Source organism: Chaetodon trifascialis, chromosome 20, assembly GCF_039877785.1.
Source record: "Chaetodon trifascialis isolate fChaTrf1 chromosome 20, fChaTrf1.hap1, whole genome shotgun sequence".
In the NCBI taxonomy this organism is placed as follows: domain Eukaryota; kingdom Metazoa; phylum Chordata; class Actinopteri; order Chaetodontiformes; family Chaetodontidae; genus Chaetodon; species Chaetodon trifascialis.
This window is the reverse complement of record NC_092075.1, coordinates 19,607,867-19,626,517: the sequence shown is the minus strand read 5'-3', so window position 1 is coordinate 19,626,517 and position 18,651 is coordinate 19,607,867. Positions and strand designations below refer to the sequence as shown.

Sequence of the window (18,651 nt, the reverse complement as noted above, 5' to 3'; positions counted from 1 at the left end):
CTGGTCAGAGGAAATGAGAGAGGAGAGGAAACAAGAACAGAACCAACAAGGAGACAAGGGGACAGTGAGAGAGGAGATGACAGGAGATCTGAAGGAGGAGAAAACAGACGACGAGACGAGGAAAAGGAGGAAAGGGGAGAGGTAAGAGAAGACTATTTTGGGTTAAAGAGAAAACAAGCAGAGGAAAGAGGAGAAAACAAGGAGAGAAAAGGCAAAGAAGGAAGGGAAGAGATGAAAGGAGAAAAGGAGGTCAGGGAAGTGGACAGGAGGAAAGAGAAGGTGAGGAGAAAAAAGAAAGTAAAATGAAAGCAGAGACTGTAGCTGGCTCAGATGCAGTTGGGTGGAGGAGGGGGAGAGAAAGGGAGGAGGCACCCAGCCCGGCGCCCTCAGGGGTTATTGGGTCGTGGACAGCCAATCTCTCTCAGCTTAATCAACAGCAGCAGAGGTGATTGCAACACCGCAGGGGACTGCTGGGAAAAAAATGGAGGGAGGGGGAGGAGGAACGATGGAGGGGGCGAGAATGAGATAGGAATGAATGGGAAGGTGCAGAGGGGAGGAGGGACGTAGCTGGAAGATGAGGAAAAGATTGGAAAAGGAGGAAAAATGGTGGTGAGGGTGGAGGGGGGGAGGTGGGGAGGTGGAAAGATGGGTGGGAGGAAGGAGGAGGACAGAAGATTGGAAAAGATGGAGAAAAGGGAGAAGATGCTGATGGGGAGAAAAAAAGAGATGCAGGAGGAGTGAGAGGAGGAGAGGTAAAAGGAAGAGGCCGAAAAACGGATGGGGAATAAAGGAGTGAGGTATGAAGAGGAGAGAAACCGCTGGGAGGGGAGCTATGGGAAACGTCGGGGAATCTCTAAAGTGATTACAGTTTATCTTGTGGAGGACGTGAATATCTCGTCCTCTGTTCCATCAAGAGTTGAGATGTTTCACTCAAAACCTCAAACTTCAGCCTCAGTGTGGCGCCAGTTGCCTACGTACAACCACACCTTCACTGTAGTTTAGTTATGTTAAGGCCATGGTCAGTGAACAGAATCCAAGTTTCTGTGGGTTCACCCAATATGAATGTTCTATCTGGTGGAAGGGTTGATGGACACATAGGTCAGTGGTTGGTTTTAAGAGTCACATTGTGAGAATCCGGTCTCCAAAGCTCAGTCGTGGATGGATTCAAGACAGAAGATTTCACCACATTTCGTGAGTGTACTTAAGTGTCTATAGGCCTTACATGAAGAAAACACACAAACACTTGTTTTTACAGCAGTCGACAGTTGTTTTTTTATTGTATTGTATTTTGAAGGAAGACTCGTCATTAGATGTAATCGCACTGTTAACACCATGTCTCCTAAATATTAAAAATAAAAGTTAAAACAGCGGGAGACAAATAGTTTGTGTGGTCTGAACATATACAAAACCCCAAAATAAATAAATCCAAACATCAACAAAGAAAGTATGCTGGAGCTGCAGCAAAGCTGTCTTTGTCATATGTACAACACAAACTCTGCGCAATGCATTTTCAGCTACAAACGCACACACACAGCAAAATTATTATAAATACTGAGTTGTTAAAACTGACACAGAGAGGAGAAACCCACCCATCACAGACACTGGCATGTCTTCCTGCTGTGACGTAACCAGTTCACCATTTCTGCACAAAATTGGACTTTTTCCAAGTGATAACTGTATTAAAGTGATAATTTAATTTTCTAGAGGAATTTTACTTTTGGATTTATTTTTTTATTTTTCCGTCAGATTAGCATTTTGAAGGTATCATATAACAGCAAGATTACTTTAGTTTAGCACAATTGCTGATAATCTGTGCGATCAACTAGCAGCTCTGCACAAAAGCTGAGCTGCCACTTGAACCCACTGAGCTCAGTGACTGGGCTAAGCTATGCTAATGTCACCATTTAATCTGTCTTTAAATTGGCATTCCTCAAAAAAAAAACAAAAAAAAACCTATCCTTTTCAAAAGTGTGGAAGAGCACTGAAAGCACAAAGTAATGCTGTTTGTATTGAATGAGAATAGTGTTGTGTAATGCTGTATGCATTACACAGTGGAAGCAGACTGACGTACAGACTGAAACAAGTGTACAATTCATGCAAGCATTGTTGGTGGTTACCAGTGATTACAACATAGTGCCACGTCCAAAGAGTAAAATATACTGTTGGACATTTCAAGTGCTGGTAGGAGGTCCAATGAAGCTACAAAAGAAGAGAAAAAGACTTCATCGTTCTGTATTTTAACATCGCTCTAGCAACACAGTGACTTGTCACGTGTAATCAATGGCAACCACGTCCAAAAGCACCGAGCTGTGTGTACTGTGGAGTGAGTGGAAAAGGACTGATCTGAGTTAGCAACGAGCTCCTCCCAAAGTGAAACGCTAAAGGCCTTAAATGTCTGCAAGCAGCTCCACGGGCAGACAGAAAATGGGACTATCAGAGACATTACAGGTCTGGAGATCGCCTTTTCTTACTTGGATATCAGACTGTTGAAAAGTCAGCCCCCATCCTGTAACGACTTCATCTTTTCTCTTCTGTCACATTATCTTCAGAATGGCTGCACTTACACAACATAATGAGCTAGTGAACTAACTAGCTAGTGAGGAAACTATGATGCACAAGTTAGTTTGCAACCTAGCAAGCGAGTCAACAAGCTAGCAAGCAAGCACTATGCTGTAAGAGAGCATAAGTGGAGGGAAAATCTCCTGATACTCTGACTTGGGAGAGTTCATGCATTATTGCGTCATGGCTGCCCCCACTGTTCGTTTGCTCACAGCACATATTCTTTCTGTCAGCAAAGTTGTGGCATGCAGCCTGCCAGTTTCATGAACCACAATGTTGCGCACTGAGTGGCTGAAATGTAAGTGCTACTTAGCTTGCTAGCTCCCCCACTATCTCCTCATCTTGCCGTTAGTGGATTAAATTGCTTGTACAGTTCAGAGTTCATTTACGCAGTTTCAAAGAAACACCTCAGTGAGTCTTTGTCCAGATTTCAACATGGGGAGAGAGCTGTTGATGGCCCAGATCACAGCAGGCACATGTAAATTCAGATTTCAGGGAGGTTTTTTCCTGTCAGCATTTTGGTTGAGTACATGTAAAATTTACATAAAGCACAAGTCCAGTATTTCTAGTTAGCCAGTGTAAAAGGCACATTATCATGGCATAACAGGTCGGAAACAGTAGACGGGGGACAGGGTCAGAGGTCAAAGGTCAAGTTACTACCCATAAAAAGTGTACGTACTTTGATATTTACACATTATTCGGGAATCTCATCCCAACAAATGAGACAGCGGATGGTATCAAACCTGTGACCTTCAGGGCATTTTGTGGAGCTGTAGCACCTGACAGAAACGAAGCTTTCTTTCAGTCACCCCACTGACTAACAGTGAGGCTATTCACATTGAGTTACTGGGCTGTGATCGGGGGGCTGTGAGTGGATGAAAAAAAGAACAAACTGCATTGAAGTCAAAGCAAACCTACACTGAAATTAAACTAATTCTACACTTAACGGATGTCATTTCTGACATATCTGTGCTACTTCTCTACGTGGTGTTTTTTGAAAGAACACATACTGCATCTCACTGCTGGAGGACGGTTACAGCATCACTGTCGTTTTATGCTCTTATGCTTCTTGTGCAGTGCCTCTAACGTGACTTTATTCTCTGCTCTCATCACACCTACGAGGCTGTGATATTACATGAATTAAATGTCAAAGTATTTTGTCTGCTGGCCTCAACCTGAAACTGTATGTATACAGTGCACTCACACAATGGAACAAAAGGCCTCCGCTAGTCGCTAAACATGTTATAAAATCAACATCTGTTCGGATATTTATGAATCAAAGCATTTGATCAGTATTGGTAAAGAGAAGTAGCATCTGTACAGAATTATATCAGTGGCTCAAAATGACTTTCATTGACTTATTATTATGAGGGGACGTCACCACAGGGCTGTCAGCAGGGAAAACAAAACATGTATGAGGAAACTCATGTGGGCAGGTTTGAAGGTGTACAACCTGAGAACTAAAAATGAAATGATGGCAAAATGAGTGTGCTCACTTGCACCAAACTTCATCTTGAGGACATTCCAGATGGGGGACATATGTGCTGAATCAGCATCTAAGCCTCAAACCTCTGAGCGGGCGTTTCAAACAGCATCAGCTGACACTGTGTGACACACCCTCAATGGACTCATGTATATGATTTCTGTAAACATTACAAATTTTACTGGGAACTTCCCTCCACGTCTGGAACAACTACCTCTCAGGCTGCACATGTCAAGAGGTGACCAGCTACATTTTCCCTTTTCAGCGGAGGCTGAGAGGCTCAAGTGGTCACAACAAAAAGCAAAAAACGAGATTATAAAAATAAACACGTCAGCCATCTCGCAACCCTCCCGCAAATTATTTCATGACACCCTGAGAGGTTCTGACCCCAGACACTGGACTACAGCTGTACTCTGGTTAATTTAGCCAACCAACAGGATCCCCTGTGTGCGGTGACGTCATCATGGTCAAATGTTACTCAAGTAGCATCAGCCAAAAAAAAGACACAGGGTCTCTGATGGGAGTTTGCAGGGGCTAAGTGAACGGAATGTAAGGATGGGAATTTTAATAAAAAACAAACAAACAAACAAACAAAATAATGCGAGGCTTTTTTCCTGTAGCTGTGATGTGAGCAGTTTCTGCAGAGTGTCAGTTCTCTTATCTGCACACTGTGACCAAATGGAATTTGCAAACCCTTAAACAGACGTTTGTTTTAATCTGTGAGGTGTGTCAGTTCAGGAATATTTGCCAAATCAAGAACATCCAAATAATCTGAGGTTAAGAGCAGGTATCAGTGCCAGCAGGTTCTCTCTAAATTTGATCAGCACTTTGCATTTTTTCTGCGCTGAAGTGTATTTTTCCCATACAGTGAAGTACTTGTGGTTAAACTTCCTGTCCGACACGCAGGTACGGTAAAACAAATGCCAAAATGTGTTCACAGAGACCATCTGGCCAGTCCTTCATGTTATGCTCTCCAAGGAACCGACACTCTTGCTGGAGGGACAGTGTGTGTGTTCTGTTTATTGAAGAAGGCCTAAGTCTCTTCAGGGGTAGCACTGCTGCAGGAAGGGCACCAGAGTGGGTTTCTATCAGAGCGTCTGGCTGGCGAAGAAGGCCTTGGCCTCTCCACAGGTGGGGTTGGTGCACAGCGGGCAGCGGAGGGTCAGCTGGCGGGAACAGGGCCTGTTGGACTTCAGGTGGGACTGGACCAGGTCTGCCAGAGCCTGGACAGGATGAATGACATACATTCATTAATGAGACAAGGAGAGACGCTCCCTTCTTCAGCAGCTGCATGTGTTTCTGTCAGACAAAGGGTTAATTCAGCCCTTCAGTTTAAAGCCAGCAGCTATCTCCTTCATGCATTTTCAACTTTAAAAGCCTTCCACTGGCTCAGTGCGCATCGTGCCTGTGATTCTGGTAGGCTTTTAATTTGAAATATCTGAAGAAAGTGTTGGGTTTTCTTTACAGAAATTTAACAGCGCTCAGAAAAACTGGTGGGGAAATGCTGGTGGAAATAACGAACGGATAGAAACAGAACTTGTGTACAGTTAAACAGAACAGTTAAACATTTTGGGAAATACGCTTCTTTATCAATCCTCTCATCTACCTGCCAGGAAACGGTTATCTTTTACCGTTGAACAGGGCTGGATTGCAGTTCCTGCTGTGGAAATATGCATAACTTGAGGTTTGTTTTTTGAACATGTATCTGTGACACAATATGCTTCTGTTGCTCTCCACAATAGAGAGAAAAGGCATTCTGAGAGAACGACAGCAGCAATTTGAAGGTAAGAATGTTTCAATGAGGAGTGACATGCATAAGCTGATTATACAAGACAGTAATTTGAGGGAGGGTCTATCAAACAATGGACCTGACACCAGCCAGGCTCTGCAGTAAAACTTCTGATAAATGCATTTTTCTTTATTTTCCAGCAGCTGCTGCTTGCAGGCGGCAGCGGACTGATGCAGTTCACTGAGAAACTAAAACTACACCAAGGAAACCATCCTTCAGTAACTACCAACTAATCATCCTCTGGATATTGATTTATACACTCAACCACACACACACACACACACACACACACACACACACACACACACACACACACACACACACACACACACACACACACACACACACACACACACACACACACACTAACACACTCAGAGACTTGGCGAGGAGTCTCTGAGCACGGCGGGTTTGACCAGCCAGCCAGCCGGGCGGTTCAGTTCTACTGTAGTCAGCTCTAAAGGTTCCCATTGATCTGCCCCCTTCCTTTAATAAACCCTGCGCACGCACACACGCACGCACGCACGCGCACACACACACACTAACACACACACAGAACTGTTACAGCTGGAGGAGTTGCCTGTTGTGAGAAAGGTTGTGAGGTTGAGGATGAAAGGAAGGAAGGAGGTGAGATGGAAGGAAGAAAGGAGACAAAGGAGAGAAAGAGGGAAGGAAGGAAAGAAGGAATCCAGATATTGACCATCTCCTGCCTGGAGTTCACTTCCTTCACAGAACCTCTGCTGCTGTCTCCTTTCTATTATTAGAGTCCTGCCTGTTTTCCTACAGTCTTCCCTCCTTTTTCTTTCCATCCTTTATGCATTTCTCATTATTTGCTTTACTTTCTCTGCGTGTCTTTTGTCATCTCTTCATAATGTTTGCAGACAGGCGTCAGCTCAGTGTGTGTGAAGTGTACCTTTATAAAGAGAGGGTTCCCATTCAATGACTCTGCTCTCCTGATGTTTTCCACGCCACACTGAAAGCAGAGAGAAACACACGTTTATACTATCGAAGCCAACATGCAAACGCACCACAGTTCATCAAATCAAACAGGTTAGGTGTGAAAAGCACCCCGGAGACAGAAATCCCATTCAATGAAATTCAACATTCAAGATAATGATGTGAAGAAGTGATTTCTTTCTGTCAGTCGAGGACCTCAAGGAATAAAAGCATTTTGTTCTGAGTGTCCAGTTATCTTGAACAGGTTTTTGGAGTGAGACTCCTCTTGAAGGACACACTGAAATGGTTCAGACAGAGAGGTGGTGGGGTGTGTGTGTGGCTTGGTATCTCTATCTTTGCGAGGACCAGTTTGAGTCTAAGACCTTGGGTGAGGACATGTTTGGACAGTGAGGACATGTTTGGACAAAGGTTAGGATTTGAGAATGAGTTGCAGGATTCTCACAAGTGTAGATGTACAAACAGCTGTGTGTGTCTTTGTGGCACATTGATTGGTGGTCACCTCACTGTTGGTGCATTCAGGGTCGCTCCAACATCAGAATTTGAGAGTCTGTTTAATGCAAGAAAGAACCAAATTTCCTTTTCCAAAATATATTTTGCTTATTTGATTTTCACTCATTTCCAAATTCTCCTCTTCTTTGCTCTTTTTTTTTGTGAAAATCATTGCTAATCTGCTCTCAATGACAGCCATAACTTCTTCCACATGTTTCATGTGAACCCACCAGAGGTTCATTTGTCCACAGCTATTAGTTGAAAACAGACTTTTTCTTGAGACTTTAAAGTACCTGAAATTATAGCAGATGTTTTTTTCCTCTCCTCTGCTTCTTTTAAAATTTACATGTCGATGAAGTGAAACCAATGCCTTCCGGGAAAGAACAAAATTCAATCTAAAAGCTAATGGATGATTTGGAAAATGCTCAAATAAGCACAATTTATAACCACTTTTATGGTCCTTCACCCAATAAACTTTTCTATCTGCAGCATTTAAGGGAATATTCAGCCTCTCCTTACCTCCAGACTGCCATGTGACGCTTTGTACTCTAAACTGAGCAGACAGAAGCTGCTGGGAAAAGGAATGTGGGCCTTTTCTCTTCCTTACCTCCTCCCCCAGCACCTGTCCATACTCGATGTCTAGCTCATGTAAAGTCTCTATGTGGTCGGAGGTGAAGGCGATGGGCACCAGCAGGATGTTCTTCTTCCCTCGTTCACACAGACCTTTTATCACCTCATCCGTCTGGGGGCCGAGCCACGGCATGGGCCCCACCTGAATGACACAGGACATGACAACAGTTTCATTCCAGCAGGGTGAGAGATACAGGCGCTGCTTTTTGTGTCGGCAGATGGTGGCAGTTCATCCATCTGCTTCATCCCTTTGATACAGACCAAAAAAAACCCTGCTGCTCAGATTTCTATGATAATGCCTGTTCATGTGGATGTTCATGGTCCCAAGATCACATGACCTCATGACCTTCTCTCTGCCGCCACCCTCAGTACAAACTTTACAACTTTAGCTCCACTGCTGGTTGGGCAACAACATCTTAACATTCCAGTTTGTTTGTTCTGTCCAATACTGTCATACTGTGGCTCGGTCGTCAGAAAATGAAATGTATGCCTTACATATAAAATGACTGATGCTATCATCACATAAGTATTCACACAGGAATTCCACTTCTGTATCTGGTGTTGTGTCCAACATTGTGTAAGTGTAGCAGCTGCACTATTTGACAGACGAGTGGCTCCCTCTTGTGGTCACAAAAAAGTAACAATTCTGAGAGACTGACCCACAGAGTTGAGATAAATAGAAAACTGTACATTGTTCAATTAGCATTAGCAGCAGATTTGCCACAGTAATAAACCTAATAATGATTAATCCCAGAGAGGTTTCAGTGAACTTTTTTGGTTTGTAAATATTAACACAAATATGAATACTTGGCTACAAACACATGAATGTAAAATCCTTTCAAGCCCTGCTGATACCAGCAAATTTACTTTAAAAGACCAGATGTGGACTGAGAGACTGCTCACAGAATTAGGAACACGAGTAAAATGGTTTTAAAAAAAGTCAAAGGCTGAAAAATGCTAAAAGAATGAAAAAAAATATAATGGTAAGACTTTCTAACAACCTGCAATTTGCTCATATTGTGGGGACATAAATCTGTTTTAACAGTCACTCGCTTTCCTTATGGGGGACAAAACACAAGTTTCCATAATGTAAATCATCAAATTTTAGGGATAAGACTTGAGTTAAGGTTAGGGTAAGGTTGTGTGTGTGTGTGTGTGTGTGTGTGTGTGTGTGTGTGTGTGTGTGTGTGTGTGTGTGTGTGTGTGTGTGCGCGCGTGCTCACCTTGGACTGCCACACCAGTCTGTAAGGGTTACAGTGTCCCAGTCTCTCCATGACTCTCTGAACTGTGGCTCCAACTTCCTGAGGATATGGGTCGCCTCGGTTTACAACCTGCACATGGTACACAGCAGCAGCACAGTCAGTTAGTCACACTAATAGTAGTAATAGTATCTATAGAAGTAGTTAAGCAAGTAGAAGTAACAGAAGGAATAGATGTAGTACTAACAGTACTACAGCAGCAGCAAGCAGCAGCAGTACCAGTGGTGGTGGTAGTAGCATTAACACCATCATCAGCAGAAGTAGGTGTCTTTACATATTAGTAGTAGTATAAATAGCAGTAGTAGCACCAGTAATACTGCCAGCTGGGGCTGCATATCGAAGTTGAGTATGTTTAGGGTACAAAGTGACATGCTTCAAAAAATGCACTCATTCAGAACCACAAATCAATACTTAAGGACTGCCCCAAACCTGCTTCTGAGTGGTAAAAACCTCAAATTAAAGCTGCGGTAGGTAACTTATATAAAATTAATTTTTGGTCATATTTGCTAAAACTGTCCCTATGTGCAGACAGCAGTACATGAAACATGTAATCTGTGGGAAAAAACAGCTCCATTGGTCTCACCTACTGCTCCAACTGCGATTTGCAAGAATCCACCGCGCCCAACACAAAACAACCAATCAGAGCCAGAGGAGCGTCTGAGGGTGTGTCTGACATCTGTCAATCACTACTCATACACAGCTCTGTGAGCGGCGTCAGGAGGCTAGTGAAAGCAAAGGCGGAGCAACAGCCAATCACAAAGGAGAAACTGCCCATACCGCCGCTGCCAACAACAGCATATACGGCTAAGACAACAAATAACCATGAAGCTAATATGGTGATTGTTACAGTAACACTCCGCAGCGCGTACGGTATGTTAGCAACTGTGATGTAGCGGCTGGGCAGAGTTAGCTTGTTTCTGATGCTAAGGCTAACGTTACCGGTTGTCACGGCAGCTGCGCAAACGCCGCAAGGAGGAGGGGCTTGGGGCAGGGCATGAGTGCAGCGGAGAGGGAGGGGGAGTGACGTGGAACTTGAAAGCCATTCTTTAATTCATTCGTCAAAAGAGACTTGAATGAAGGTGAATGGGAGGCAGAGGGAACATTTGCAGGGCCTGGTGCTGGTGTACCTGCACCTAGCTGCATTAGCAGAATGTGCACTAACAGGACTACCAGCATCAAACAGTGTCGGCAGAGGCAGCAGGCAGGAGTATTAGTACTAGTACTTCATGGTACTTACAGCCATAGGGAGCGAGTGTGCTGAGAACAGGATGACCACGTCGTCTCGCTTCTCTTCTGGAAACTTCTGCAGCTCGTTATTGACGTGTTCTGCAAAACACTACGCACACACATTTGTTGTTTTCTGATTTTCTGTTTTCCTGAAATGCCAAAATTATATTTTCCTCTCAAGTGCTAAAAAAAAGTCTCACTGCAACATGCTGAAATATAAAAATACACTCACGCTTGCTAGTTGCTATGACTACCAACCACAGCTACTTTCAGCTCATTAGCCACTACGACGACTTCTCGCAGTGGTCAATGTATTTTCCAGTATTTTTTTATTTTTTTATGTTCTCTCTCAGGTAAGGAGGAGGCTGACGGGCCCTTTGGTTAACTGTGTGTGTGTGTGTGTGTGTGTGCATGTGTGTGTGCGTGTCTAACCTCCACCAGCAGAGGGTGTGTGGGCCAGCGGTCGATGACACTCCAACTCATTTTTGGCCTTTCGCCTCTGTTTCTGTAGTAACGGTAGATGGCGTTCAGACTGCTGCCTGTTTCCACAACAAACAAACACATTAATACGATCAGTGGGCTCCATTACACAACAAACACAGCCCTCTGTCGACCCCTGAGCGGCTCCGCTCCGGGGCTGGAGGCGAGGTGCCTTGCTCATAGGCAGGACAGAAGTGAAGCAGATATTCCATTGGATGTTTGAACTTGTAGGGTTTCAAAATAATGTACAGCCAGTCTGTTATTGTGCTGATCAGTGCCAGTGTTGACGGCACAACCCAAAAGTAATCACCCCTAACCTCCAATAAAAACAGGGATCTTAAGATTTTAACTTTAGTTTCCTGTTGTGGATTCAAAGGAAGTTAAATGGCCCCTTGTAAGCAACATGAAGCGTCATATTTGGCTCTGCCAGCTGCGGTGTGTGCAGGCGGATTAACGAAACACGCTCACATTTTCCCACAACTTCAGTTCGCTTTCTGTATTGATTCAGCCTCCAAGCTACCTGTGTGTTTAGACCTCAGGAGCAGCAGTTGTGTACTGCATTTCCCAAGAGTAAGTTGTACACACACACACACACACACACACACACACACACACATACACACACAAAAACACACACGAATACAAATTGTGTTTGTGTGTGTACAAACTTACTCTATTAGATGTCATTAAAAGGCCTGAGGTTACCTTTTGTTGACTTTTTTTGCAAAAGATTTGATGTTTTTGTCGCTGAAGTGCAGCGCTCCTGTCCCACCTTCCACTAAAACACAGCAGACTGTAACTGGTCAACAGTGTTATGTGATGTCACATGGTTTAGGAAGTTTTCTATACCTTCATTAACATTAACATTAGTACAAATCTATGGCTGAAAGTACTCCCACAAACCTCAAAGACTCATCTGGTTGAAAATGAAACTTGCAGCTGCTGCATGACATGACAGATTTGTAACACGTTTCCTAACTTGAGACTCTAATCCCTTAACCAAACTGTAGGAGCTTGGTCAATCTACTGAGGCGTTTGACTACCAGGAGTGACCTGGAGTGACCTGGCTGACATGTTACCTTCACCTTAATGTCTGCTGTATTGTTCAATAAAGAGTCTGCGGCTCGTCTTGTCTGTGCCGCATAATACAATCCAATTATTTTCCGTGTGCACATTGAATACATAGTCCCAACATCTTCAAGTGAACAAACAGCAATCATACGGTTCCTCAAAAGCTTCCACATCCAGCAGGACACTGACGGAACAGACCTGCAGACTTCACTGATATTTCCTGAGAGCAGACGCTAACAGGGTGGACAGCAGTCTGGGTGTGGTGACACTAACGGCCACTAACGTCTTTTTATCTTTACCTATTTTTCCTTCATCTTTTTTTATTGCTCAATTAATTCAACACATGATCTTTGGACACGGTGTTACTGACTGCTGAACAGCCTCAGTGTAAAGCTGCAGTACTGAGGACATTGAGTGTGACAGTCACCTGTGGTGGAGCAGCTGTACTGAGGATACTGTGTGAAGGCCACAGCTCGCTCCACTCCATCTTTCTCCATCTCCTCGATGGCGTTCTCCGTCAGCGGATGAACGTACCGGAAGCCGATGTAGAACTTGTGAGGGGCTGAGAAGAGAGAGAGAGAGAGAGAGAGAGTCAGTAACTGACAAGCAGGTGAAATAAATTCATTAGTCATTAACAGCGTGACAGTTTCTTCTGCAATCTGCATTTCTATACTGACTGACATCACTGAACGATCACATGAAGACAGTCAGGAACATGAAGGGGAGCTGTCATGGATTCTATTGTCACAGTGGTGCTCCTCCTCTGAATCGTGTTTGTATGCCACTTGATATGATCAGTTTTCAGACCGTTGCTGGTTATCAGTGAGGTGTGTGCAGGCGTGTGAAGAGACACTCCTTCACTGTGTCACTATCTGCACCCCACACACACGCTTCACTGCCAGCCAGTGAGCTCACAGCAGGAAACACAGCAGCTCTGCTGGATCACGCTAAGATGATGCCATGTCTTCCCTGACATCATCTCTATTCTTGTCTAAAGCCTACAAGACACTCGAAGCCTCCGTCTCCATCAGAGCTCTGACAGGCGGGATGAGCGTCCAGGAGCAGATTCGTCTCACCCGTCTCAGGACTCATCTCGTCCAGCAGCTTCACCATGCCCTCCCCCTGCATGGACGTCCAGTGTTTGATGGGCGAGCCCCCTCCGATCTTACTGTACTGCTCCTGGATCTTTGGCGTGCGACGCTTAGCGATGAACGGGCCGAGCTTACTGCAGAGCAAATGACGTAGATTAATACATACATAAAACACCAGAAGTAAAAGACGTATTGACATGTGGCTGCGCTTTGTGTTGGACTGGCATCATGTTGGGAATTTAAACCACAGCTCCGCTAGAGCCATAATCTGTGATGTTGGGTCACAAGACAATACTGCTTCATTTGTGGAGTCACAAGCCTTTTTACAGAATCTGTGTTGTTCATAATAAAATGAAAAATGAAGAGCAGAGGTTTTTTTTTTCTCAGCAGTAACAAGAAACGCTTTGTGGGTTCACCGACAGTTATTATGAAACAGACAGAGGTGCAGCAGAGCACCGTGACACAACAACGCTTCCCTATTTGTTTGTGTGTGTGTGTGTGTGTGTGTGTGTGTGTGTGTGCATGTGTGTGTACCCTATGATTTTTTAGAAGCTATCAGCTGTGCTTTCTAGACTGCATATGCAATGTTATTTTCTGCGAGCATAAGTCCCAGACCAGTGGCTAAAAAACTGCTTTTACTCAGAAAAAGACATTATAGGTGACTCTGTGTGTGTGTGTGTGTGTGTGTGTGTGTGTGTGTGTGTGTGTGTGTGTGTGTGTGTGTGCATACTTCTGCACAGGCAATTTCATCAGGTCTGTGTCCATGAAGAGCCGCAGCAGGAAGCCGTGAACATCTTCTAATTTCTCGGGTCCTCCCATGTTCATCATCAGGATGCCTGTCTTCGGCTTCCTGCAGACACAAGAGATTCATGATCAGTAATTCATATCGAACGCCCACAAAAAAGGGGCTGAGGTTATTGATTATTAACAATGGTTAATTAATGGGTCTTTCTACAATGAAATCTCACAGTGTACTGATTGTGATGTGTTTGATCATGTCTGCTAATGTCTTAGTCTTTGTTCACAGATGAATTGTAGATTATTGATTGTTGATGCCTTGATCGTTACGCTAATGGACCAAATTTTTTTTGTTGAAGTAAAAGAAAAGCCAGTGAAACTTAAGTTTGTGGGATGTGCTCAGTGATGAAAAAAGCCAATTTCAAGAGTCATAGCAGCTACAAACACGCTAAACTGGATGAGCTGCAAGGACAAACAAACACTCTTTGGTGGAGTTTGAGCGACAAGCAAACAGCTTTCACGAGACCACAGTCTGACAGAGACGGTGTTACGCAAGCAGGTTTCATGGTGAGCGAGTTAATAGCCAAGAAGCTGAAACCTCTTTCAGAAGGAGAATTTGTGAAGGGGAGCCTGGTTGCTGCAGCAGAGCTGACCAGTGTCAGTGTGGAATAATTCACAGAGATGAAGCAAAACCTGATGTGGAACTCAGTGACAGTAAGTGTCTGTGTGGTGGACATTACCAGGAACCTCTCTGAGCTGAACCTCAAGCTCCAGCAGCCTCTCAGCTCTCTGCTTTCACATGTGAAATCATGTGAGGTGAAATTAAAGTTGTGACAACTGGAAAGAGGAAACACTGTATGTTCCTACTCTGCAGGAACAAAAGCTGCTGCGACATCTGATAATTCTGCTGAGTGTGAAAACTCCTTCAGGCATTTAGTGAGACGTTTCAGGACATGACAAGTAAACAAAAAGGAGCTTAACATATTTGCTCCATCAGTTAATGTGGAGCCAGCTGATGTGTCTGACAACATACACACCAAATCATTGAGCTGCAAAGCAAATAACCTCTTGATAAGGTGAGCAGCTGACTCTTGTGAAGACTAAGTACTAAATTAAACAGGATTATGGCCACTCACTCATCCTTCACATATACTCAGTTGACAAGGACAATATATTTAATGTTCAGCGCTGGCTTCTGCTTCTTTACACACTTTTAGAGCCTCGGACGATCTTTGAAGAATCCGCTGTCTCATTCATAATCATTGTTCGGCTGTCATCTTCAAAGGACAGATGAGAGGCACGCGGACAGAGATGAGAGGGATCAGACGCAAAAAGATACGAACAGAGAGCAGCGGTCGCCGACAGACGGCTGGCAAGGCTCCACCGGTTCATTTCTGATGAAAAGCAAGAGGTTGAGGACAAACTGGCGTCTGTCCACCTGCTCTGCTGTGTGCGCTCCACTCACAGCTCATTCACACCATGTCATGCAAAGTCAAGGATGTTGAGACCTGAAAGGTGATCGCCGGTTACTCATCTAGCTGAAATATCAGCTGGCTGCAGCGTCTCAGATTTGTGCTTCTGTATGTTTCAGAACTCTGTTTATTGAATCACTGTTCAGACTGTTCTGACACAGACTGACACTGTTCAGGCCACCATCAGAGAGTTACTGAGTTTAACACTTCAAATGTCTACATCACTTTCAGTCATTCTGTCTGCGAGTCCCACTCCTTGTTCTAAGCATGGTGTGTGTCACGATGTTGGTCGGGGGCTTTTGATTTGCCAAGGGTGCGTGTTCACGATGAAATACGGTGTTACGGGTGAATATGTGGAGGTTTTGACCTCTGGTAGTGTTATGGAGAATTTGAAACATGGATGTAAAGCAATGCTGCTTTCAGACTTTTACAATAAATCGTCTTTACAAGTGTGTTTGGAAGAAGTCACTCACCACAATATTATTATTATTATTATTATTAATAATAATAATAATAATAATAATAATAGACTTTGGATTTGCTTCAACAGAGTGTTTACATCCACTTAATATAAAACTGCAACCACAGTGTGTTGCCACACAGTTTGTGAGTGTGTGTGTGTGTGTGTGTGTGTGTGTGTGTGTGTGTGTGTGTGTGTGTGTGTGTGTGTGTGTGTGTGTCACCTGTTCTCCTGTGTTTCTAGACTTGCGGTCTGGGCTAAAGCAGCAGCAGTGGAGCGTCTCCTTACATTCAAACTGACGCTGCTCCTGGCAACTAAAGCAGAAAAGGAAAACAGGTTACACATCATATTTGTCCAGGCGAGTAAATATCACAGCCACACATACGTATATTTTCACCACCTACAAGTCAAACGTTTCCTTTCTCCACAACAGACTCTTTGTGTTTCGTGGTCCTTTTGTTGTTGTTGTTAATACCAAACTGTCCTGCTGAAGGTACATCTGATTGTGTTGAACTCTTGACTTTCTCTTAAATTTGACTCCAATTTGTTTCAAGCAAAATGAAGAAATCCTCACAGATACCACCACATGTCATAATGTTCATGTTTTCATTGAAACTTTGTGATGTTTATGTGGAGTGAAATACTAGAACCCCAATTTTTATTCCCCAATGTGCTCCTGGAGCTTTCTCATCATCAATAATCATTAGTATGGCTTTCCAGCTGTGATCAGCAGCTTCATCTTCTATATGCACTGCATTGCAGGACAATCGTGCACACAGCCCACTCAAAGGTTTTTTACATGCATGCGGACTGATTTGAGTATACTTTATTCTTGCATCAACACCCTGCACCATTTCATGAAATGATAATATTGTAAATATCACCTTAAACCAAAATTAATCCTGGTACATTTGACATCTTTGGTAACTTTCGAATCTCCGCCAGAATTTCATATGAAGTTCTGCTATTGTGAACAATATCTGGTCAATTAACATGAGTTTATAAAGAAAATCATGCACCACTGGCTCCATAACGACTTCTTCTAGGAGGTCACAGTGAGTGTCCCTTAACGCACTTTAATCGTTAGAACCACAGCATCACAAAGAATGTGTGAAATAACAAAGACATGTGCTACAAGCTGAAGAGGACACACAGAGACCAGTATCTTCGGATTTGTCCATACGCAGTCTGTTAGTGAAAGGCAGCTTTACTTTCATAATCCGGGCTGCAGTACCCTGAAGCGACACCAGGAGGCCCACTGTGATTATGCAAGTTCACAACGCTGGAATTGTGTAACTCCATGTGAATGTTTCTTTTCTTCTTACTCGCCGTAGAAACATGGGCCGTTAACGGGTGCCTGGTGTATTTACAGATCACCAGACTGTTACTAAATACAGCACACGTACAGGATAAGTCCATTATCTAACGTTAACATTAAACAGTAACCTACAGTAACGTTGGGCTGCGTCAAAACAACGACGGTTAGTCACACGAGAGTTACGGAAACACCGCCATCGGTCGGCAAAATAAAAGAAAATCAACGGTCACCTTCCAGCAAATGTTCAGATATCGAATTTACCAAAAGACAAACATGGGTTAGAAACACAATACGAAATTTGCCAAAGTACCCAGAAAGAAATGCAGGTGTTTTAAAAGTCAATAATACAAGAGATTTCGTGTTAAGGTTCCAACAAGGGTTATATTGTAAAAGTCCTGACAGGAAGTTCGACTTCCAAATGCCTGCTAGCTGAACGCCAGCTTTCCAAATGATTCCAATGTCAGCGGCGTGTTCTTGAGTTTACGCCGCTTTGCACCAAACAGTGCCGCTGCAATGCTCCGAACTGTCTTTAAACTGCACCAAAGAAACACAGCAGCTGTAATATTAAATTCTGAGCTAAAGCATGAAACTTGAAGGTTCTCGTGTACATCTGTCATCAGGCTAACTTAGCTGCACAGTCACACTCACATTGGATCAAGCGACCGGCGCTGCCCAGCACTGCCATCATAGTAATATCCTGTTTTCACTGCCGATAAAAGTGTCTGCTCCTCCTGAAATGAAGGCTGGATACTTGTGCTCTCCGCAGCTGGATGTTGCCTCTCACTAGTTGGCCAGTCCTGCTTGTCAGCCAGATTCCTTCAGCTACCACCGGCTGACTGTGCAGACTCCAGTCAAGTGTGTCACCGATAACTTGAAAACTTCCGGTTTGCAGATTCAAAATAAAATCATTGATTACGAACCATGACGAGGATAGGATGATGCAATAATTTAGGTAAGATTTTGATCTGTTGTAATTCTGGGGATTCATTACGTGTTTTTATTTATCCTTTATTCACCTCTTTTCTCATAACAATATGTAATTATTGATTTCCTATTTCAAGTTGTCATTGTTATTTACAATTGTTATTTTTATTTAAAAGTAGGCTACTCTTGCGATTTTAAGTCACTGTTGCAAAAAAAATTATATATATTTTGTCTGTTTCAATTGAAAAAAACAAGTAAAAATAAAACATAACGTGATAATAAAGAAATTGAAAACCAAATAGACAGGAAAAAACAAAACAAAACAACTGTTTTCATAGTAGAAAGTAGTTAAGTAGAAAGTATTTGGGATTTAAATATGTGCATAAAACCATTTATTAAGCAAACTTGACTATCAGCGCTAAAGTGAAATATATCCTTTGATTTCTTATCATAATTTTACAGGACTGAAAGTCTATGAAGTTATATGTAGAATGGGTTGTACATGGTAATGCACTTTAGTTACAATCAGGCTGTTAAAACATATTCACGGTTACAGTTTTACAACATTTTTAATGTAATGATTGTGATTAATTTCTTTTAGCGTATTTATTTTTATACTATTTCATTGGAGATTTTATGCACTTATTGTGGAAACAATTGTGGTGTATTTCCGGTCTAAAGCTTGGTGATTGTGGTTCCTTGAT

At 43.2% G+C, this 18,651-nt stretch overlaps 1 protein-coding gene across 1 annotated transcript; it reads right to left on the bottom strand.

Annotated features, from left to right (window-relative positions):
• Positions 1 to 1,264: 1,264 nt before the first annotated feature.
• Positions 1,265 to 17,891, bottom strand: fech (ferrochelatase). Its single transcript, XM_070988579.1, has 11 exons — positions 17,672 to 17,891; positions 15,929 to 16,019; positions 13,766 to 13,885; positions 13,021 to 13,169; positions 12,372 to 12,506; positions 10,826 to 10,932; positions 10,404 to 10,502; positions 9,131 to 9,238; positions 7,885 to 8,049; positions 6,745 to 6,804; positions 1,265 to 5,265 (listed from the first exon to the last, which is right to left on the bottom strand). The coding sequence occupies exons 1-11, from the start codon at positions 17,709 to 17,711 to the stop codon at positions 5,131 to 5,133; spliced, it is 1,209 nt and encodes a 402-aa protein (XP_070844680.1). The 5' UTR covers positions 17,712 to 17,891; the 3' UTR covers positions 1,265 to 5,130.
• Positions 17,892 to 18,651: the final 760 nt, after the last annotated feature.